At 44.4% G+C, this 24,814-nt stretch overlaps 1 protein-coding gene across 1 annotated transcript; it reads right to left on the reverse strand.

The window, feature by feature from the left end:
- Positions 1 to 1,866: 1,866 nt before the first annotated feature.
- Positions 1,867 to 21,079, reverse strand: LOC141116534 (uncharacterized). Its single transcript, XM_073608934.1, has 4 exons — positions 20,836 to 21,079; positions 15,078 to 15,197; positions 9,641 to 9,784; positions 1,867 to 2,093 (listed from the first exon to the last, which is right to left on the reverse strand). The coding sequence occupies exons 1-4, from the start codon at positions 21,077 to 21,079 to the stop codon at positions 1,867 to 1,869; spliced, it is 735 nt and encodes a 244-aa protein (XP_073465035.1).
- Positions 21,080 to 24,814: the final 3,735 nt, after the last annotated feature.

A 24,814-nucleotide genomic window follows, 5' to 3' on the forward strand; every position in this document is an offset into this window, starting at 1 on the left:
GTTTTATACCCGCTTCCTGATTGGCCGGGAGGAGGATTAGTGTTGCAACAGTGAATGTTCATTCGCTGTTGTAACACACCTGGGTGGGCTCTGGACACAGCCTCTGCGACCCGAGCCCACCCTATTTTGAAGCCTATTAGAGCCCCTGAAAAGAGCTGGACACATGAATAGGGGGCTGCCGTGGCGGCCGTGGATAGTTTCATGCAATGCATGAATCTATCCACTGTATATAGGGGGGTGGCGAGGAGAGAGTGGGCGGCGCCCAGGTGCCCCTAATGGAAGGGGCGCCACTGATAACTAATACTGAATATTATCAAAAAATGTCATATACAACCCTAGTTTAGGTGATACACAACACACTCAATATTTTAGAAGCATATAGAAAAATTCCAGCGCTCAGAATGTTCAGTAAGGGAAGAAATCCAAAAACACGTGAGTGGAGAGTGTTAATTCAACGCAGAGAACTACAGCTCCTAACAAGGATCTGGGATAGATCGCTCCATTGACATGCAAAGGAGTAAACCATAAGGCACAGGATCAGAGTATTGAATGGTTTATCGAACAGGAATAATTAGCACACTTACATCAGAGGAACCTGAAGAACAGCAGGAGAGCAGGAGGGAAGAAGCTGTGCAGCAGCTGGATAACACAGAAAACCGATCATGTAAGCTGGCTGCTCAGATGAGACCGGACCCACCAAAAGGATGAAAACAAGCGGTGTCCCAGTCACCTGTCATTTACCCATGCCCGTGCTTCCATGTGATGGTGTGATGTGCGATTCATTTAGTTAGGAATCGAAATTCATATGAAATTTTCGTTGTTTTGATGTATCCGGATTTGTAATGAATTAAAATGAATCCAAAATAAATTATAATTAAACAAATGATCTAATTTTGAAAAAAAATTTGAATTGGAAAAATGTTTTTGAATTCGAAATGGAAACATATTGCAATACATACAGTAAGGTATAAAAGCAGAACAGAATAGAATAAAATAGAACAGAATAAAATAAAAAGAATAGAAAAAAATGATTAGAATAGAAAAAAATGATTAGAATAGAAAAATAAGGGATCAGAAAAAAAAATAATAAAACAGAATAAAAAAAAATAGTATAAACGAGATTAGAAAACAATAGAATAGATTAAAATTAAATAGAATAGTATAAAATAGAACAAAAGAAAGGGGGACCTCATGTTCCAATGAGGCCTCCGCAGGTGTCATCAGCTAGGTGTCATCAGGAGAGTAGATGTCTAATCGGACGCTGCTGCCCTGGATGACCTCAGCAGCCATCTTTAGTGGGGGCAGTGCTAATAAAAAGCACTGTGCCCTTTCAGTTGGCGCACATGTGAAGTCGCTAGGTCAGGCACTGGAACCCACTGGTCAGGTACAGTGTAGTAGAGCAGGGAATGGTTCCTGAGGAAGAGTGACAGAGTAGGGACTGCTCGCCTGTGCAGCAGTCAGGAACCCCTTTGCATCCAGGTGCCTTGTTGCCAGACCGCCTTTCAGCCACCTCCTCTGTCAGATGTTTTCAGCATCATAAGTTGTTTCTGGCTATTCCCTGCAAACTGCTGTGCCAGTTTGGGCTTGTTATAAAGACTCTGTTAATACTTTGTCAGAACTGTGATACTAATATACAATACTGCGATCTGCGGTCTCAGTGAGAATTCTTTCCTCACGGGGTACCAATTGCTTGGCCCCGCTACCAAACGCAAATTAGTTTCCTAGAACGCAAAGCTATCCCTGAACAGTGAAGTCAGTCATTTTGTCAGAATTATGAGAATATAGCCAATAAGTTCACTGTAAATGTCTGAGTTAAATATCAATACAAAAATGATGTCGCCAGGATATGTATGGCTGTGACCGATCTTACCATTGGCTGGCTTCCTCTTGTCTGAAGGGTGGTAGTTCTATGGTAAGGTTTGATTTCTTGTCCTGCATCATAACTTTTAGTTTCTGAGCCAAGGACTCATCCTGAGAGTAGAACATCATTTCCAGCTGACACGTCCCGGAACTCCTAGAATACAAAGGACTCAGTAGTTGGGTCTCAATGCAGCTCTCAGAGAACAGGCTTGTGTTCAGAAGAAGAATTCCATCTGTAAGAGAAATGGATTTAAAAATAATATAGAGTTTAGTGTCAAACTCCAAAAAATGATAAAAAAGGAAAAAAAAAGTTCCAGTACAGCAGAAAATGCTAAACTGCATAGCCATGTAACGCAGTTGATCCACAGCTAATTTCAGACTAATGCTTAGCAATTTGAATACTGGCTAGTGATAATATCTATGGGCACCTTTAGGAATGCAAAAAAATACAGTTCTCATTTTATAAATTAAGAAATTAGAAAATACTGTACATATTCCTGAGTGGAAATAACGAGCAAGAAATTTAGATGAGATAAAGTTGGGAGCAATATAGTACAATATCAGCATCTGTCTACAGCCAAAATAGTGTTGGATTTTAGTCTTAAATAATTTTTCATTTATTTTTATAATTATTTTTAGTGACTCGCTCTCTCGATAACCATTATTAGGGAGAAAACCTGAAGCCAGGGGCGCACTGCCCGAGGGCCCCATGACACTAAGGGGCCCCATCAGGGTTGTCAGCCTCAATAAAACCAGACACAGTATGTAAAAATATGTGTTTTTTTTTAAATCCCAAGATTATAGCTGCCCCGCCTCTCCAGTACCTTTTCAGTGTGTGTATGTGTATTCTGTGTGTATATACTGTGTGTGTGTATATTGTGTGTCTATACTGTATGTGTCTGTGTATACTGTGTGGCCCCATAATCTATTGCCTGGGGGCCCCATAATCTCCTATTGCCTGGGGGCCCCATTATCTCCTGTTGCCCGGGGGCCCCATAAACTTCTCCTATTGCCCGGGGGCCCCATAATCTCCTATTGCCGGGGGGGCCCCATGAGTTGTCAGTCCGCCCCTGCCTGAAGCCAATGTTATTTGCATTCAAAGCAACTGTTTCCTTTTCCATGGTTTACTTCAATTAATTGTAGATAGATTTCCCTAATTCCTTTTTGTGATCAGTCTTTTCTATAAGCATTTGCAGGGTGAAAACCTGAAGTGAATATTATCTACCTTCAAAGCAATGTTTACAGAAATCGCTGGCAAATACTGTATAGCATGCCATAATTGATGAACAAAAACTCTGCTCCAATCTGTCCCTAGAAAAATTTTTTCTGGCTGGTTACCACCAGGGCTGTTTTAATGCATGGGCACTCCTGCGCACTGCCCAGGAGCCCCAGGTGAATGAGGACCCCATGATAGTATTGCATTACATCATATTCACCAACTGTCCCGGATTTGTCAGTCACGCTTTTTTACTAAGCTGTCCCACGATGGCTGTGTCCCAAGCAGCATCCTGGAACCCGTAGTCTGCCCTCCTGATCCCAGTATTGTGCCCTCCAGACACCCCTGTACTGTGCCCTTCTGCCTTCACCCCTGTACTGTGCCCTTTGTGTTGATTTGTCTTTGATTTATGGAATGGGTTCTTATTGTTTAAAGGGGTTGTAAAGGTAAAAATTTTTTCACCTTAATGCATTCTATGCATTAAGGTGAAAAAACTTTTGACAATACCGCCGCCCCCAGCCCCCCCGTTTTACTTACCTGACGCCTCGAATCTTCGCTGCTCGTTCTCGTCATCTTCATTGCAGCTCAGCCTGGTCGCTGATTGGCTGCAGTGGATGGATTGAAAGCAGCGCAGCCATTGGCTCGCGCTGCTGTCAATCACATCCGATGACGCGGCGCGCCGGGGGGCGGGGCCGAGTGATACAGCGAGCGGCTATAGCCGCCGGCTGTATCACGGGAGCGCGCCCGCAAGCACTCACCACCATGCGAGGGAGCTCGCATGAAGGTGGTAAATGCTTGCGGGGAGGAGCTGAAACAGCCGCCGAGGGACCCCAGAAGACCAGGTTCGGGGCCACTCTGTGCAGAACGAGCTGCACAGTGAAGGTAAGTATAACATGTTTGTTATTTTAAAAAAAAAAAAAATCTTACCTTTACAACCCCTTTAAAGTAAATTTTATTGAAAATAATAATAAATACATTTTTTAATGCTATCAACTATTTATACTGTAATTCTTGAGAGTAGGTGCGTAAACTGGTGCCGGACGGTAGGGGCCCAGTGCATTACTTTGCCCTGGGGCCCATGATGCTATTAAGATGGCTCTGGGTACCACAAACTGCTCCTCTGGTACCCAACCTGCGGGTATGTATTCTGTGGCCCTCAGGCCTCAGAAGCCAGTAGTTACTGCTTTCTATGCCTAGATGCAAAGCAAAGGATTTGCTGTGCTCACCTTAAAATCCTATTCTCTGCATTCAATGGAGGACACAGCTCTGCTCTAGATCATCACTTACTGGGTATAGTACCACCTGCAGGAGTAGGACACTAAGTACAACTAAAAAAAAAACAAATGTCAAACCAGGGGCGGCACCTCCTGATGGACAAAATTCCTCACACGGTGGAATAAGTTCAGATAATGTAGGCTATGCAACTGCAACTGGGGCAGTAAAAACAGGCGGCTGAGAGATTTTTACTGCTCCTCCTTAAGCTGCAAAGGCAGTCAGATACGGTTGTACACCTATCACAGCTGCAATACTTTGCAGTGCAAGGATTATACCCCTTGTCGAATATGACTTATTGACATGGGGCTGCGCCATAACTGTGGCTGTTGCGTGGTGATGTGGACTTTTAGGGGTTACAACAGGCAGTGAGGAGGAGACATGATCATGGATCGCTCTTCAGAGTGCAGTGCTAAAGTAAACGAGTACTTAAAAGCACAGGCAGCAGCTAAACTAGAGGGTGCTGTGTCTTCCAATAATGGCAGAGAAAAGGATTTTACAGTGAGTACAAAAAATCCTGTTTTCTCTTCTGTTTATTGGAAAGTACAGCTCTGTTTTAGATCATCGTCTACTAGGACATCCCAAAGCATTACCACAAAAAGACAGGTAAAAAATAAAAGGAAAAACCAGACTAAGCATCTCAAACAAAACCAAATTTACCAGTCAGACTGCCATCTGTAAAACTTTATGCCTAAACCTGACATTAGCTGATGCTGCCACATCCACCTTGTAAGATTTTGATAATTGAATGAACTGATGACTCAGTGCCCACCTTACAAATCTGAGAAATGAACACTTGATAGTGGAAAGACCAGGCAGAGATGAGAGGCACAGGCACCAGCCGGCTAACACATCTCCTCCTGACTGCTTGCCACAAATTACAGCTCCCTGTTCCTTTGCTGAATGTAAATAAAGGGCCTGACCAAATACAGACATAATTATATTTGGCCAATGACTTCATCCAGGATGCCCTGTTATGTTACCGACCAAATATGGCCATATCCACTTTTGGTCAAATACAGAACCCATGGTACCCCACCCATTTGTTTATATTTAGCTATGGGCAATGCAGCTGTCATTGGCAGTGAGCAGTTTGTAGGCAGGTTGCCTACAGAAATGCTAGTTCAGTTAGTTGCTGGCCTAGGCTGGGGGGGGGGGCATGTGCTAATGTGTGTGCTACTGTTCCCAAGCTTTTTGGATCCAGCCTGCCCACCTGTGATTTAAAAAGGGGGTAGGCTGGGGTCCGCGGGCCGCTCTTAGCCCTAAATGCTGTGATTGCTGTGGAGGAAGACTGCTATCCCTTGCAGTCCATCAGAGGCATCGGGAATCCGGAGATGTTGAGAGTAATATCATGTGTGTCAGTAATTGTTAAAGAGGGCTGTAGAGAGCACCCACTTGAGAAAGAGTTGTAATGGCATAACTGATCTCTAGTAGTTTCTTGTAATGTATCCACTATCTCTGGTTGCCCAGTACAGCATCTTCTCAGTTTCCAACCATGCATGTAGCAGGTCTGTAGTCTTTGGCCATCTCCTGTTGCAGGCCTGCAGTCTCCAACCATCTACTGTAGTATGTCTAGTTTGACCATTTTCTGTAGCATCAAATGCACTGATCATTATATATAAACCTTTGGGGGCACACTTGGGGCACCCCTATATTAGGTAATTTAACCACCTATGTACTAGGCTCTTGAACAACATAAGGAAAGTGGGACCAGGCTGCAAATCAAAGATACCCCTGCTCTTCCTGTGATGGGCATTTATCTCTGCTCTTTGCATATGCCATTGACATGAGAAATGGTTAGAAATAGAACCGAGGGCTTAGATGCTGCCTTTTAAAAAAAGTCTATATTTAGCACACAAGAAAGAAAATACAAAGATGTGAATTACAATCACATTTCACATAAGTCTTAAATGAGTGTTTTTCTATGAGTGTGACATCCCTGCATATCGAGCCTGTCTCCTACCTTATCTATGGATTGGAGCGTTTTCACGTCGCTACCAGCCAATTCCCCATCAGGACTACATTTCTATTCACCCTCATCTACCCATAGGATTCCTTTGAAGAGCACTATATCATGGATCACCTCTAGAGATGCCAGACTCCATTATTGGTCCAGCTCTGTCTTAAATACACATTTTTGTTCTATGAGTGACACTTTAAAATCAAGTTTAAAGTACAATTTCTCAAGTTTGTTTAACTTTCATCAGAACTGCTGACTTTTGATACAAAGTCGAAATTTGCATATCAGAGATGCAAATTATGTGCACTGCACATTTTTGTGGAAGAAAGGAGTACATTTCAAACAAGCAATGGAACAGATTATGAAGTTACCACTGTGTTTACGTGTTTGGGGAATAATTTAAATCGCTTTTATCAGTCAAAATATCAATTTTTCACCAATTTCATGTCATATTTGTGTTTGTTAACTTGCCTGTTTACTGACCTCCCTTCTGGTAGAACAATAACATCAACACATGCATATTTATATAACCCACAGATCAGTTCATGAATTAATCATTTCCCATTCCTATGCAGGTAGAATATGCCATTACAGAAAGCAAATCTGTGGATAAAACATATAGCTCTCTATAAGTAGGGAATATATTCAACCTTGTTGAAAACCAGTGTATTACTCATGTAGATAATGAAGCTGGTCTATTAGGGGCTCAATGGCTCAACCACACCTGCATTAGAGCAGTCAGGTTTTGCACGCCTTTATCAAAATCAGTTTGTTAAAATGACATGTGTGGGGTAGACATTAAAAGCATGCAGTTGTGCATGTAATTAGTCAAAGAAGTGATGAAGGCTGAGAAAAAAAAAAACATTGGTAAGCCAAAGCCTTTAAATCCCTTCAAAGTGATATAAAGTGGACCTGTCAGCTACAAATATGCTTGCAACCACTGCAAGTTTTGAGATTGCTATTCAGATTGTGACTTTACTACCAAGTGAGTCATTGAAATACATTAATTCTGCAGATTGAGAGTTCTGACTTAGCTGGCTTGCGTATTCCAAACCAGTGAGTCACAAGGTAGTGACGCCAGGATAACATTGACAGCCTTTTGCATTAAAAACAAGCCAACAGTGCAGTTCATATACTTGCATTTGGACAGGTTCCTACAAGGACAGACATATGTTAACCACTTGCCGACCGCTGTACGCCGATATACGTCTGCACAATGGCAGCGGTGGGCAAATGGGCGTACCTGTATGTCCCCTTTAAGAGGCGGGTATAGCAGGCACGCGCGCGCAAGCCGTGTACGACGTGACCGTGCCCGCGGGACCGGCGGACTCCATGTCTGCCGGTCTCCCGACAATCGTGTCATGGAGTTGAAGCCCATCCCCCCTACAGTTAGAATCACTCCCTAGGACACACTTAACCCCTTCATTGCCCCCTAGTTGTTAACCCCTTCCCTGCCAGTGTCATTTACACAGTAATCAGTGCATTTTTATAGCACTGATCGCTGTATAAATGACAATGGTCCCAAAATAGTGTCCAAAGTGTCTGATGTGTCTACCATAAAGCCGCAGCAGTCCTGATAAAAATTGCAGATCGCCGCCATTACTAATAAAAAAAATTAATAATAAAAATGCCATAAAACTATCCCCTATTTTGTAGACGCTATAACTTTTGTTCAAACCAATCAATATACTCTTGTTGCGATTTTTCTTCCCAAAAATATGTAGAAGAATACATATCGGCCTAAACTGAGGAAAAAAAAATGTTTTTTTATTATTTTTTGGGGGATATTTATTATAGCAAAAAGTAAAAAATAAGTTTTTTCAAAATTGTCGCTCTTTTTTTGTTTATAGTGCAAAAAATAAAAACCGTAGAGGTGATCAAATTTCATCAAAAGAAAGCTCTATTTGTGGGAAAAAAAGGACGACAATTTTGTTTGGGTGCAACGTTGCATGACCGCGCAATTGTCAGGTAAATCGACGCAGTGCCGAATCGCAAAAAGTGCTCTGGTCAGGAAGGGGGTAAAATCTTCCAGTTAAAAAGGCCTTTTCTCAGCTAAAAACTGATCATACTATCTCCTTTAGATTTACCAACAGCTATTCAGCTGCAGGGACTAAAACTCAGGTTAAAACTGAACTCCACGGATTATATATTTTACATACATACACAGGCCAGCTTGGCCAATGTGAGTATGCATATGTGATATCTGATCGGCATCTGTGAAAGCTGTAAATCACTATAATATACTGAGCTGCTACAGTGATGGCCATGGTCTGTACTGAGTGGCTACCCTTCTGCATATTAACCCCTTCCCGCTGGCTGCCTCCAGAACTGTCAAAGTGGTCATATGATTGGAAGCTAGTCCCGCCGGCTAACGATATTTAGCCCAGACTGAGAGCTGTCTTTGACAGCTTACTGAGTGCTCTCAGTGCATAAACATGGACCGCCCCGAGACACATATGTGCGGCCTATGGGAGCTAAACCCATCCATTTGCTGATGAATATGTGCTGGGCAGTCATAAAGGGGTTCATAATAGTGCAGCTTCCCACTTTTAAATATCTCGGTTTGGTAAGAGTGAGGTATATTTGGCTGCCAGCAGTCCCTTGGCATATCCATGTCACATATCCTAAGAGGCTATGGGGTTTATTTACCAAAACTGGAGAGTGTAAATCTGGTGCAGTTCTACATAGAAAGCCAATCAGCTTCCAGGTTTTATTGGAAGTCGATTGGCTACCACATGCACAGCTGCACCAGATTTCTCACTCTCCAGTTTTAGCAAATCAACCCCTGTGTTTCAAAATGAGCCAAAGTATTGTGGTGTTTTAATCCGGTGCACCTGGCAGGACTCATGGCACATCTGCCCATACACAAGATCCAGGACTTGCCATCAGGGTTTAAAAATCAGGAAGAGACAACCGGCTCCTGATTATTCTAGATTGAAGATAGCAGCATTGGAGGGGATGTACACGGGAAGAGCAGCAGAGAAAAAAAGAGATGGTTTGGGATTCAATGGGTTTGTAAGTATGTTTATTCTGGATAAACAAGCATGGGTGCTCAACCTGCGACCCTCCAGCTGTTGCAGAACTACAAGTCCCATAAGGCATTTCAAAGCAGATAGTTACAAGCATTACCACCAAAGGCATGGTGGGAATTGTAGTTCGGCAACAGCTGGAGGGCCACAGGTTGAGCACGTTTGCTTTAAAGAAAGTGGCATATGGAAAGTAATGTTCAAGGGTATGGCTAAAGTTTTAAATTCTGTTGCCTATTTCAAAAAACAAAATAATTCCAATCAATATTTTGCAGATATATATATTTGTATTACAAAAATAGTTACCATCAAGGCTTCTAGACTTGTTCAGAAGCTGTATCTGGTCTTGCAATGACAATTCTCCAACGAGTGTTCGCACCCAGTGTGGTTTTTCGTTCCTACTTGTAGACGATGTCCAAGAACAATGCGTTTCAAAGTCACACGTTTCTCCTTCAGCATGAAAAAAGACATACCTAAGTAACCACTGAAAAAAACACTATATGGCTAATAGTACATTTTGTAATAATACAGTATTTTCAGATAGGTTTAACCCATGGAACATCCAAAATCCACAGTGAATTGTTTGTTAAAAAAACAGCTTAAAAAATCAAGTGGTTTGATGGTGGGCCTTCTTGTTTGATTCTGGCACATGCTTACTTTCAAAACTTAAAGCCCAAATCAACTTTAAGTAACTTTGTAATTACTTTCTCAGCAGCTGTAAAATAAAACAAAGTGGCTCTCACTGCAATACTCTCCTTTTTGGCACTGACTTTCACAGAGTGTTGCCAACCTTCTGCAGAATTTTTTACTAACAAAACATGGGAAATTTACTGATGGAGCACATTTTTTACTGGCAAACTGAAAAAAGACAGAAATCCTATTAAAAACCAAGACAAATGATATTTAAATAGTATAAACACAATATGGAAACACTGACAATATCCATAACAAGTAATTTGCCTGGTTTACACTTAAAAGGTCAACACAGCATGACAAATTATCAGTCACTGATATTTACAGACACTTGTAAAAATCACAGATTTTTTTTCAAACTGTCCGTAAATTTACTGACGGTTGTCAACCCTGCCACAGACTCCACAGATTCCATATTAATCGTTTTTTTTTTTCCCACTTGCAGCCAACGGGTCTCCGCTCCTGTCCACATGTTTTCCAATATTTACTTTTTATAGATATAGCACCCCCTGTATACAGTAGGTCATTTTATTTGGGATACTGTTGTAGCCAGAGGAGCTAAGGTTAATTTGTTTAGAGTTAGGTTGGCAGAGCTCCAAGGGCTGAGTCTTTGTCACCTCCCCCTGGCTTCTAGAATTGCTGGAGAGTTCTAAAACCTAGAGAGCAGAGGAGCAGAGATGAGGCCTGAATATTTATGGAGTCTCCTCCAATTCCTGCGTGAGGAAGGCTCAGAAGGTGGAATGATAGCCCATAATTATTCTGGAGCCTGGCCATGTGGGAGCAGAGTCCAGTATCCTGCTTCCTAGAAGGGACCCATATGCTGGGGGGCTCTGCCCCTGGATAGAAGGAAGGTGCCATATGAAGAAAGAGAGAGAGCTGCAGATAAAGCCTCAAACCCTTTCAGCCTCGGCTTAGCTGAGCCACTCTGGGAACCACTGGGACCTGTCCAGCAGGAGGCCTGTTCAGCAGTCACCACATGAGCTACATGATCTTTCAAAGATAAGTAGCTTCAACCACTACACCCCAAAGCCTATGAAGGAGAAGCAGCTAGGTGCAATACCCAGCTAGCTATCTACAGCTTAGAGCCACTTAAAGCCAGCACAGCTACCCTACACCTCTTGCATGGAGATTCTAAAAAGAAGCCAGGTGCCTTGGTATTTTTCTACAGAGAGAACTCATCTGCATTCAGTGTTTAAAATCTTTTCTTTGACCAGTGGAGCTGATCGGTTTATCCTATGGGAGGACAGCCGTGTGATGTTTTTTGGTAGCAGAGACCGTTCATGTCCTCAAGTTACATTCAACTACAGTTCTGGGCACCCCATACTCTCCCATCCCTATCGAAGTTTATCCCATAATAAACCAAAAATAAAACAAAGCAACTTGGACTGTTTTTTGGGGGTTTTTTTTACTACTAAGTGGATGCCGGAAAATTCCTGAGAGGGTATCTCTACATAGAGATCAATACAAAAGTAAATGAATGAGAGCAGTATAAACCCCCCCTCCCTCCACCTTTCAGACAGTTGACTATGTTTTTATTAAAGGCAGACAGTTTGAAAGGAAATAACTTCTGCTGTACTTTCTCTTTTAAATACTCATAATGCTCTGGGAATCCTTTGTCATGGGTGCAATATAATATATATATATGTATATATTTATATATACACACACAACATATATTTACATGCTTGCTCTGTTTTTGCTATTGTATTAGCTGTAGAGATTATACATTACCCACTACCTACTACAATAACGTAAGATTATTATGAAAACATCACTGGAATTGATTGGACCCCATATACGCACCCACCAGGCAGAGGAGTATGCAGGGCAACCTATTTTTGCTCCAGTTGATGCATGTTCACCCTGTCAAAATATAGTGTAGGGTATCGATAGTGGGATGTAATTGTGTGGGTGGTTGTGTGGGCAGGCTGACAGAGGCTAATTGGGTGATTATAGGGGATACAGAACTAGCCTATCATCACTGAAGCATTGAGCAGGGCAGGATGTGTCACTGAAGAAGGTATTATGGTGAGGGCTGCATTAGTATGCAAACAGCGCCATGTAACACCCACTTATGATGTCATCATTTTCATAATTCCCTTAATGGCCAAGCAATTGAGAGGAGGGTTGGTTGATGCTGAACATCATCCAGCGTTGAGGTTACCTGACAGCCATTGTCTGAAAGCCAGACCTACACAGAACACAGAGAGAGAGAAAACAAAATGGAAGGTACGCTTGCCATTTTCAAAAGCAAATAAAACACAACACTAACGATCAGTTTACATCTGTGCGGTGCATTTTTTAGCATGTTGTGTTTTAGGCACACTTTACATGTGTTTTATGTGTGCTACAATCAAACTCTATAGAATGTGCATTTTGATGAAAGTGCATCAAACAGGAAGCATTCAGGACTATTTTTAGTGGGCTGCACCTAAAATACACGTAAAACACACAGGTTTTACATTAGATTGGAGTTGAGCTTTAATATACATTGATAAGAAAGAGTATATCAAGCTGATTTTTTTTTTCACACATATCTAAAAATGTTATCACTTGAAAATTTAAGGGGAGGGCAGACTTGAGCCATGCACTTGCAAGCAGGTTAAAATTTATGCTGGTTGCAAGTTAGCGGCTGTCTCAAGCCAGGGGAAAGGGTTAACTGTTGTAAGCTCAGTTCCCAGGCTTTCTGTTCCTAGCCAGCCCACCTGTGCTATAAAAAAGGGGAAGGCTGAGGTCCGAGGGCCTTTTTGGAACCTTTTTTGCCCATTTGGTTGGTTCTGTTCCCACTCATGGTGGGAGGTACTGGGAATGATAAATGCATGGGACTTTCTGAGACATCCAAGCCAAGGAGAATGCCTAGATGGACTCACCTCATGAAGGTACTGTATACCTGGGCAGCCACAGTACAGTAGTTAGTTTAGGGAAAAGGACGTTGTTCATATTGTTTTGTCACACTTGTTCAGTAAAGTTACATTAACAGTTCTAAGCCTGGTCTGAAGTTATTCAAAGGGGAGCATGTTGGTACTGGCATATCTAAAGAACCAGGGTCTGTAAAGCACTGTGGGGTTTGCAGTAACACCACTACAAAGGGTTAACTCATCAAGACAACAAGAGGAGTGTAGTTGCTAAGAGTAACCATGTACAAGTTCGAGACACAAAGCAACCAGTTGTTAGGCATGGTACCCTGTAAGGTGACAGGTCCTCTGTTAGCGAGGGGGTCACTATCTGGCTCCCTCTCTAGCGGTCATTATCCAATAGCCTGGATAGCAGCCATGCTATCCAGGCCAGGCCATGGATAGCATCTATGGCCTGGTCATGAGGTACAGGCAGGGCCAGTGCTGCCACTAAGCAAACTAGACAGCTGCCTAGGGCACACTGTCCCCTAGGGCGCAGCCATGCCCGCTGGTTTCCTTACTCTACCTTCGCAGGAACATAGATAAGGGAGAGTTAGAGGGGTCTGAACTCACTCACACCCTGTCCAAATGCCCAGTTAGCCCCTGCTGCCGCATGGAGCCGATCTGTCAGAGAATATAGGCCGAGCGACAGTGGCAGTTTGTTCCCCAGACTTCCCCCTCCTCCGTTCTTGCCCTTCTCTTCTCTGAAAGTCAGGGCCTGGGAGCAGGGCAAGCACGTGGTTGCTTGCTAGGAAATTGGCGGTCCTAGCAACCAATCACGTGCTTGCCCTTCCCCCAGGCCCCAACATTCAGAGAGGAGTAGGAGGGCAAGGATGGAACTTTCTCCATCAGACCTACCCAGCCAAGGAGTAACATCACTGCAGGCAGGAAACTGGGGCACAGTGCGGGCTCTGCACAGATGTTCCAGGCTGTTCCAGGCTGACCAGCGGCACTGGGGGACTTAGGTGAGCTGAATATCTTGCTGCTGGTACCTGTAAAAATGTCTTCCTACCACCTCACCTTCTCCCCATACTGCCTCACATCTCACTCATACTGCCTCATCTTCCCCTCATACTGCCCCCCCTCCCCCCATACTGTCTCCCCCACTCTTCTTACTGCCTCACTCATTCATATACTGCCTCACCTATGCCCCCATACTGCCTCAGTTAACCCTTACCCCCCTCATCATGAGAGGGTGCAAGTAGCTGGCCTTGCTTAAGATGCAAAATAGTCTAGCACTGGCCCTGGGTACAGGAAGTGAATGAGTTAATAAGTGCAAGCATGAGGTCCATGCTAGATGCACGACGGGACCCCATTCTGTTACTGGAAGTGAGGTAACAGAGTTGCTCTGGACTGGTGGAGTGGGCGCAGACTCAGCACATCCTTCCAAATGCAACATACAAGTTACAGTGTAGTGACATGAGACAAGACACTTCACAGAAGAACTCTGTTATTTTACTGCACACAGTGAAGTCTCATCTCTAAGTCGGGGAACTGCCTTAATGTTGGATTTTTCACATGCAGTCTCCACCTGGTCCCGAGCATTGATGAGTGCACTTCACGTGAAAGGTGCCCCTGTGTGCAGGGCGAAGAGGGCCTTGCCCACACACAGATGTTCTACAAGTATAACATCTCCTCCATAGCTCTTAACTGTCCCTGATTTCGGGGGGACTGTCTCTGATTTGGAGCAATGTCCCTCTGTCCCTCATTCCTCCTCATTTGTCCCTCATTTTGGTCTGATCTAAATAGATGTATATAAAATGCACTTTTTACCTATCAAAAAGTGTTTTGCAGTGCTAAACCTTTCACCTGATTTCTAAATTGCTGCATTTGGAAATTCCAAAAGACAATATAAAGGAATAGTAGTGGTAAAAAAAGCACTTGTGGGTTTAACCAATCTTGTTTTTTTGTACAATTCTCCTTTAAGGGGGTGTGGCAAGGGGTGTGTCCTATGCCTGTATACTTTTGCTGATAGGTGTCCCTCATTTCCATCTCAAAAAAGTTGGGAGGTATGTCTCCTCTGAAAACTTCAATCTGAATAATACACATTGGTTTTGGTTTTTGGATTCTCTATATTGGCCATAGAGGCTTTTAAGAAAAAACACATTCAGAAATTCCAGATGTAAAATGCACAATACTGAATAAAAGATTCTCACCGGCTGGTTTGAGCTGAGATGATACAACGTCCTTTTCAGCTTCATTCATAGACATGCCAGTTATTGGTAAGCCAGGTGTTAAAATTGATTCAGCATGGAGTCCCGAGCACCAATCAGCAACTGTAGTAAAAATGCAAGGATACAGTTAAAATAATCATATAACCTACTGCTGCATGCAGAAATGTCTCAAGAAAATATACTGCGATATATGCTCTATATTTTTAGGTATAAAAATGCATGCTGCTAATATTAGAAAAATATAAAAGTGTACTCACTTTTGTGAAATACTGTATGTTTGTCCCAATTATGTTTGAAGCCATTTACTGTTGACTGTCTCACTACCACTGCTGGAAGTTTATTCCAAGCATCAACTACCCTTTTAGTAAAATAATACTTTCTAAAATTGGTTTTGGACTTTCCTCCAGTTACTTAGAGTAACTACTTAGAGTGGAGAGATGTAGAGAAAAGTAAATGGTGGCCCCTTTAATATTACAATACTCAAGGAGGTATCATCCCTAAAACAGCAATGTAATATGGAAAATGAGTATGGGACTTTGTATATACTTCCAAAAGTAATTACACCTTATTTAAATACACTCCAATTTGATTATATACAAAAGACACGGTCATTCCATGCATAAAAAAATACATTACATACAGTATTATGTACATAGCGTTGGCCAATAATATAAAATAAACATCTTTAGGGCATCCTACATGGAATCACCATGAGATAGACACATGTAGTGTGTGATTTTGTTCTCTGTGCATACCAAGTGAAGAGCCATATACCTGTTGGGGTGAGAGCATCTTTCTTCCCCTAATTTAAGATCTCGGCACTTTCCTCACTTTCGTCACATTCTTGAACATCCCCTCTGGCCCTGCTGGGTGAATTTATTTACAACATTCTGTGGAGCACTCCCCGTTTCCCTCACGGGCCGCAAAGAACCCACTATCTCTGGAACGAAGCTTTATCTCCCACTTTATTATGGGTGTTATCTGCTACATGTGGTTTTGAGTTCTAACTATACATTGTTTTATATGTGAATACAAGAAAGGCCAAAGAGGTCTTGAGGAAGCGGTATCCTCGTGAAACGCGCTGACCCTACTTCTACATATCTGTGGCATTCCATGTAGGATGCCCTAGAGATGTTTCTTTGATAGTATTGGCCGACCCTATGCACATGATATGTAATGTGTGTTTCCTAGATTGTAAGCTCTAACAAGCAGGGTCCTCTGATTCCTCCTTTATTGAATTGTATCCTAACTGTACTGTCTGCCCTTATGTTGTAAAGTGCTGCACAAACTCTTGGTGCTATATAAATCCTGTATAATAATAGTAATAATGTATTTTAATATGCATTGAATGACCATGATTTTATGTCTTTTGTATACAATAAAAATCAAATGTTTTTAAATAAGGTGTAATTACTTTTGGAGGTATATACAAAGTCCCCATACCCACGTTTTTTCATATTGGAGTGGAGAAAGTCTGAGATAGGTTAAAAGAGAGAGACTGAGAAAGAATAAAAGAGAGACTCAAGCTAGACACACACTTTACAAATTTCGGACGATTCCTGATTAACCGGCCTAAATTAACGTAGTGGGTTGCCCTCTCAGTGCCCTCCTGCTTGACATCCCTCTAAGGCCCCTTCCACACCTGATTGTCCGTTTTGACGGACTCCGCTTGCTCAGCACAGATTGCTCCATTGATCCCTGCTGAGCCGGCGGATGACAGGTCCGTCTCCGCTCACTGTGGAGAGATGGATCTGTCAGATCTCTACTCTCCTCTATGGGGAATCAGATAAAAACGGATCCACCTGTCACCTTTGTTTTATTCAATAAAAACATGTATTGAGGATAATGCACTAAGCACCCGCGCCATCTGTTTCCTTTTGTGATATCTGCAAAAGGGGCCAACGTGAAGTGATCTAGCAGAATTTAATTTTCTGACTAACGTTCCACTTTGTATTTAAAAAGAAGGGTTAAAACAAGTTAATATAATATACCTATTTACTAATGCTATGAGCATAAAGATTAAAAATAGTTAATGTTGATTGAGAGAGTTTAGTCCTGCTTTAAAAAGTGGAAGAAGGGAGGAAAAAAACAGGGAAATACAGACACAGAAAAAAACACGAAAAGGAGGATAAAAACTAGGAAGGGCATTAAAATTTATACTGAATGTTTTCTGTAACATTAATTTATAGCAACAGCAGATTTGCTTGCACAAGAATGAATAGCACACACATAAAATGTTACTTTCCTTCTTTCTGATTTTCCTTCCTGTTTACATATTTCTTCTCCGGAGGTATTCCCATACAAAGACTATACAGTAAAGTCTATCAGTTTATTAAAATTACCTTTTGTGGTTTTGTAACAAGAGTTGCATTTTAACTGGATTCACTGTATTATCAATCTGACAGGTACCACTAAAGTATTAGAGGTCAGAGCAGGGAGAAGTAGTGACTAGTTCAATATAATTATACCGTTATTCTGTGCTAACACCATCCTGGGGGCTTATAGATCAGCTTCTTGAGTCTGTGATAATTACTATAATTTAAAATGAAAGCTATAATTTAATTCATTAGCATATACTGTTGCCACATGGAACAATGTAAGGTCTCCACCCTGTCTGATCAGTGGGTGGCTGGTGTTAGTTGTCTCTGGTCTGCTAGCTATAATAGATAATTAACAATATTCACATGCATGAATAAAATATATTTAGTTTGATTAGGGCACCATTAGGGCAGAAAGCTATACCTGCTTTGTGTCCCTTTAGGTAAATGCATGTTTATTTATCTGCTTTTATACATATAAATATTGATTTTTTGCATTAAACGTTTTACTCCTTAGGTACTTGTAACGCTCACCCCGGAGGGGCTGCCAGGTCTCCCACCAATAGTACAGAGGCTGACAGTCAATCAAGCACGGTCCCACACCTTTGTTAAATGACGGCTCGCGATCCGGACCGTCAGCCCGCCAGTCTGCAATGCCCAATCCCCACTGCTCAGCAGTTAGTTGCTGCAGTTAGAGACTGCCGGGGTCCCAGCAACCAGTGATGTCCCAAGTGCAGCCTATAGCAAGTTTCTCAACCCAGTTCCTGCCCCCTGCAGCTCGTCCTTCTGCCAGCTTCTGCCCCCTGTAGCTCCTCCCTTCTCCCATCGTCTGCCTGTGCCTTGCCCAGCTACAGGGCATATGCAGGTTAGCTGTTCACTTGGATGAGATTTATAGGTGCACTGTGATGGGCACATATGAAGTAAAGGGGAAGTCTTATGGGGCACTCTGATGGGCACATATGATGTAAAGAGGCACTGTTATGGGCACATATGATGTAAACAGGCACTGTGGTGGGCACATATGATGTAAAGGGGCACTCTGCTGGGCACATGTGATGTAAAGGGGTGCTGTGGTGAGCACATATGTTGTAAAGGGACACTGTGGTGGGCACATATGGAGTAAAGGGGCACTCTTATGGGGGCATATGAGAAAACCCAGAAGTTTGTCTAGTATCATTGATGGATGGTCTTCAGCTTTACCCTTGTTGACTACCTTGTGTGTTCCTGAAAGCCTGTTTAATCCTGTTACTCACCTGACTCTGTGTGATTCTTCTTTGGATTTCCCTTGCCTGCTTATCTCATCTCTGCTACTGATTCATGTTACTGACCCCAGCCTGGTCTTTTGACACAGATTCTTCCTGCTGATTTTGTACCTTACTGCCAGTGTGATGCTGACCCCTGCCTGCCTATGTCTGGCTGATACTGAACTCAGCTTGTTACCTGACTACTCACTTCTGCTCATCCAATCTCAGCATCTCCAAAGCTGCTCCAATGATTACAAAGGAGCCAAAAACTAAATTTAACTATAAAAACTTTAACTAAAAAACTATACTAGGAGCGTGCTATATCTGTCATTATGCTCCAATATTTGCATAAAAGGCAGAGCTCATTACTACAGAGAACAATGTGGCTCCTCCTAGTCTTGCTCTGTGTTCTCCTTTTTTGTTTGATTGACCGTAGCATCAAAGCAAAGTTCCAGGCTGGGTAAAAAAATTACAAGTCAGTAGCTACAAATACTATAGTTGCTGACTTTTAATATAAGGACACTTACCTGTCCAGGGAGCCTGTGATATTGGCACCCGAAGCCAACCCGTCCATCCCAGGCGCCAGCATCCTTGACTAGGGCAGTCAGATAACTCACTACCCCAAACATACATGTATACAAACTTATCATTATTAATAAATGATGACACTGACACCTGCTGGATGTAAATGGCCTGCTCGGCCTTTTATTATCAAAACCAAATAAATAACTCATTATTCAAACATTATTCAAAAATATTCAAAACTATTCTGAAACTAATCCAGCTCCAATCCCACTCCTTGGTTGCAGGACCCTGACGACCCCCTCTTCCACTTTTTTGGTCTGTAATACTTATGGTTAGCATCTGTTCCCAGCCGTCAGAAATTGCCTTGAGGACCACTAACTGACCACAGACCCCCAACAACTTATTACCCAATAGTCTAAAGTTAAAAACCAGACTGACCGGGAAGACTCAAAACCTGAGAATGGGTCCCCATTCTCTCAATACCTCATTTTATGCTTGTCACCAAGGGCCCAACCGCCACTGTGGCACAAGTGTGAAACCTTACACTTGTGCCCGCCGCCACACCAGCAGTGCTCTGCGAATGCCATCCTCCAAACCCAACGCCCAAAGGTCAATCCCGACTGGGTTGAGATGTACCCCATCCCCCCGCAAGTACCTCCAAGTGTCCACCTCCAACTCCAGGTGTCTTACCACCAATCCACCATTACGGGCAATAAACCTACCCAGCTCCTTGTTGACCTTGATACGGGTCTTATTAATTTTTTCAATGGACCTAGCACCCCTCCAATCCAATCTCGCTACAATGTCCGACCATACTATGATCATGTCAGGGAAAGAGGTCATCAACCTAAGAAAGTCCCATTTTATATCTTTTATGACCTGTTGCATGGGTCTAATGGCTAAATCATTACCCCCCACGTAAAGCACCAAAATATTCGGAGGCTGGTCCAGCCGTGCGAAGCGATGAACCTCAGGTACCACCTTATGCCACATCATACCTGGCATCCCAATCCACCGTATCCTGCCCTCCTCCCTAGCCAGCCTCAACTGTCTACCCTCTGGCCTAACATCTGCCCTTTTGCCCCCCAAAAAACATAAGAATGTCCCATGAGCCAGATGAGACATCGGGGGAAATCTGAAAAGACATAACAAAGACATACCCAGCCATGGGCCAACAACACAACATAAAAGACGTACAATCAACATGAAACAACACCAACACATCATAACAAATGAGGACAAACATACGACCGGTATCTAGTGGATTCCCACCTGCCAATCTTTTTTATGGCTTCTGAAGGAAGCCCCCACCGCGACGCCTCAGTGGCCGCCCCGATACGAAATGAATGAGCTGCAAATTCCTCCGGACTAAGTCCACCTGCCTGCAGGCACTTACGGAAAACTGCCGTACATTGGAACCTGGACAAACATGATCCATCGAGCTGTACTAGCAATGCCCCTTCCCCTTGTGGTTAAAGGCTGCCATTGGGCAACATTTTTTGCAACAGCCCCTGAATAATTCTACCTGGATCCCTTTACCCAGCTGATCCGTTTTTGACCGCCTGATCCAGATCTGTACCGCCCCTACCGAGCACTGTATATCCCCAAGCTGCAGACCCCCTGCTACCCACCTGGAGGGTGAAACCAGCTCACCAATTCTAAATGCCCCAAAAAAGGCCAGAACAAAAGCTGTCCGAAAAAGAACCTGCTCATAGGCCCAAGAACATACTTTCTTTAGATTCTCCAGAATTATTCCTAGCACCTCAAAGGACACAGGGCGTCTGGAATCCGGTTTAGAACTGCCCTTCCAGTAGCCCCTCAACTCCCTCCTGACCACAAAAGATTTTGTGAAATCTCCATAACCTGCTAATTGAAATAAGAAGGCCAAGGCCGCCATCTTTTTTCCAATCGCAGCCCCAGAAACACCATTCGAGTAGTTACTACATATGAGAAACAACAAACAAGCCTGTATATCCTTCGAGTCCTCCGACCCGCCTACCTCCTCCAGAAGCGCAAACCATTCCTGCCACACTTTCGAATACACTGTCCATGTTCCAGTGCTGAGAGATTGCCTGATCAATCCAGCGGCGACTCCAGAGAAAGTTTCCATAAACTTGGCGGACATGGCTCCCCTTTGAGGTCTGCCTCCGGTGCCGGCGAACGAAATTCTTCCCACTGGAAACGAGATAAAGCATCCGCTAACTTGTTATCCACCCCGGGAATGTGTACTGCATATATAAACATATTTAACCTCAAACAGCAAAGCACCAAGTGCCTCAACAATCTTATCACAGGTGGGGAGGACGCTGTAATGTTATTAATCGCCGATACCACCCCCATGTTGTCACAATTGAACCGCACTTTTTTGTTCCGCAATATTTCCCCCCAAATTTCCACTGCCAAAACAATGGGAAATAGTTCCAACAAAACCAAATTCTTCAGGAACCCAGCCTCCCTCCAAACCGCCGGCCATGGTTCCGCACTCCATCGCCCCTGAGAGTAAGCACAAAAGCTCACAGACCCAGCCGCATCCGTGAACAAGACCAAGTCAGCATTGCTGACTGGCCCCGTTTGCCACACTGAACGACCATTGAAAGATTCCAGAAATACATCCCAAATCTTCAAGTCATCCCGAAGTTCCTTGTTAAGACGCATAAAGTGATTGGGTACCCGTACCCCCGATGTCGCTGCCGACAGCCGTCGGCAAAAAATGCGAGCCATCGGAATAATCCTGCAAGCAAAATTCAATCTACCTAACAAGGATTGCAGTTCCTTCAGTCGAAGCTTATTCCTGACACTCGCCATACTCACCTCCCTCCTGAGGGCCACCAATTTGTCCACTGGCAACCTACACTCCATGGCCACAGAATCGATCGTGATTCCCAGAAAAACCAACTCTGAAGTTGGTCCCTCAGTTTTATCAGCCGCCAACGGAATACCAAACCACTCAGCCAGGTGTTGAACTGTTCCTAGCAACACCCCGCAACAACGGGACTCCGAAGGGCCAATACATAAGAAGTCGTCCAAATAGTGGATGACTGAGTTAACCCCAGCAACTTCCCTAACTGCCCACTCAAAAAACGAACTAAAGGCCTCAAACAGGGCACAAGAGATATAACAGCCCATTGGAAGGCAACGATTTATAAAGTAAGACCCTTGCCAACAACATCCTAACAAATGACAACTTTGGGGATGAACTGGTAGCAACCTAAACGCAGATTCCATGTCCGTTTTCACCATGAGGGCCCCTTTTCCATATTTTTTAACCCACGAGATAGCCGCGTCAAATGATGTATAGGTAACCGCACAAACTTGCGGGTCGATACCATCATTCACTGAACTACCTTTGGGATAAGACAGATGATGAATCATCCGAAACTGCTCCGGCTCCTTCTTCGGAACCACACCTAACGGTGAAACTATCAAGTCTGGCAGCGGCGGGGCAGGAAATGGGCCAGACATCCAACCTAACGCCACCTCCTTCCCCAGTTTGGCCGACACCACCCCATTATGGATAAGTGCCGACTTCAAATTTCCTGATACAGGAGGAACTTCCCGCACCGTACTCGGAATCCTAAATCCTTCCCTAAACCCTGTTTCTAACAAACTAGCCGCTGCCCTATCTGGATACCTACTTAGAAAAGGTAGCATCCTTTCCAGTCTCACCAGCGTCATCCCTTTTTCCAGCGACATCCCCAGACCTACCTTTTCCTTGCTTAAAACAGCGCATGAGGGGGTGTGTCCCACGGCACCCGGAGCACTCGTGTTTGTAGCGACATGAGCTACCAAACCGGCACGTTCCCTCATTAAACTTCCTCCTGTGGAGAAAGCACCGCCGCCCCCCCCCCCCTGGAAAAAACGGACTCGTAGCCCTGGATGAAGTCATCGACTTCATCCAGAGGCTGATATCTTTATGGTCCCTCCCAATAGAAGGACGGATGGCCTTCCGCTGACGAAATTGTTCGTCATACCGAAGCGACGCTAAACCACCGTATACCCTGTGCGCCTCACTGATGGCTTCCAGATAGCAGAATAAAGCCGAGCAATTCTCAGGGGCATTCTCCCCAATTACGCTTGCAAATATCGCAAACGCTTGCAACCAATTTGCAAACGTCCGCGGAATAAGCCTGTACCTCCTCTTTTCTTCTTCCTCTTTTTTACTTTCATCCGGCTTTACCCGATCCAGATTAAACTTCTCCAATGGGAGCAGAGAAAATATTTCCACAAACTCGTCTTTCCAAATTTTCTCCCTCACCTCCTGTTACAAATGAGCCCCCAAAGGTCCCTCGAAGCACACATACACTTCACACCGCGCCGCATCTACCAATCGCACCTTTTCTGCGTCCTTGTCCTTCTGCGCCACTACCGCCGCCGAGCCCGCTCGGTGATTCACTGACCCCCGAGGGGGTTGTCACCCATGGCCTAACCGGTGCCGCATCTTGCGACGCACCGCCTTCAAAGCAACAGACCCCAGAGCCCCGCTTCCTTACTTCCCCCTGCGGAGCCCTGTACATCACTAACCCCCTTGCTACTACCCACAGCATACAAGACAGACGAGACAGGAGAAGACAAAGACACAGACTGCTTACCAGGCTGCGTTGGGCGAGAATACCCTCCAGCCGCCGGTCCCGTCACCACCGCTGCCTCCTGGGGCTCCTCAGTCAGCTCACCGTCCTCACTGCTGCTCTCTGCTGCTGTTACTTGGCCCTGCGACCGACGCCGCTACTCTTATGCTCTCCCCCTCCCTTCTGCTGCTGTTTGAGTGACCAGCGGTGTGAGGCTAACTTCCCCCTGAGGGCTCCGTCCACCGCTGCTGTGTCCTTCCTCGATGACATCATCGAGCTGCGCCGATGACACGGCCAGAGCACAGGTATCTCTCCGGCCAACCCTCCCAGGCCCTGACTTGTGCCTGGAGGCGGGGCCTCCCGACTGACGCTGATGGGATGTAGCATAGCCTCTCCCACTAGGCAAGATGGCGCCCCCACGAGGCGAGCCGCCGGCCGCAAACAAGGAATGGCCGGCGCCCGATGCCGCTGTTCTCCCACGCCGGGCTGCCACCCTGACCGGAGCATCGACAGATGTGGCAGCCGCATGTACTTGCGCTTGGATGACGACAGAGGGGACAGGCAGAGGCACCAGGTGAGTGTCCCCCCTTCTCGGACTTTGCCGTAGATGGGGATTCCTCCCAGGCACTCTGCCATCTGACGAGGGAGTCTGCTTAGCAGAGGGGCCTGAAGGGGCCCAACTAGGACTCCCAAGCCGGCATTGAGTCCGGGGGGTGTTGTCAGGACTAAGGCGCTCAGGAGGCCTGGACCTCCTAGCCCGTGTGGGAGCAGGCCCCGGTGTAGGGGGGCCCTGCGTCACCCCCTGCAGAGATGCAGCAATCTGACTCTGTAGCCAGTTAGTGCCATGAATCTCTGCTGCAGCCCTAAGCTGTCCTAAAAGCTGGTCTAACTCACTCATCTCTGTCTTTTTCCAAAGCCCAGAACTTTTCAACCTGCCTTCGTCCTCCAACTGCTGACCTCTGATCTCACTCCCTTCGTGGACTTCGCATACCACTCCTCCCCCCCTGACTTATCCACCAATCCGGTAAGTCTAATACTTTCTCAACACACACCTACTTTATTTAACC

The sequence above is a fragment of the Aquarana catesbeiana genome, linkage group LG13, assembly GCF_042186555.1.
Source record: "Aquarana catesbeiana isolate 2022-GZ linkage group LG13, ASM4218655v1, whole genome shotgun sequence".
Taxonomy (NCBI): Eukaryota; Metazoa; Chordata; class Amphibia; order Anura; family Ranidae; genus Aquarana; species Aquarana catesbeiana.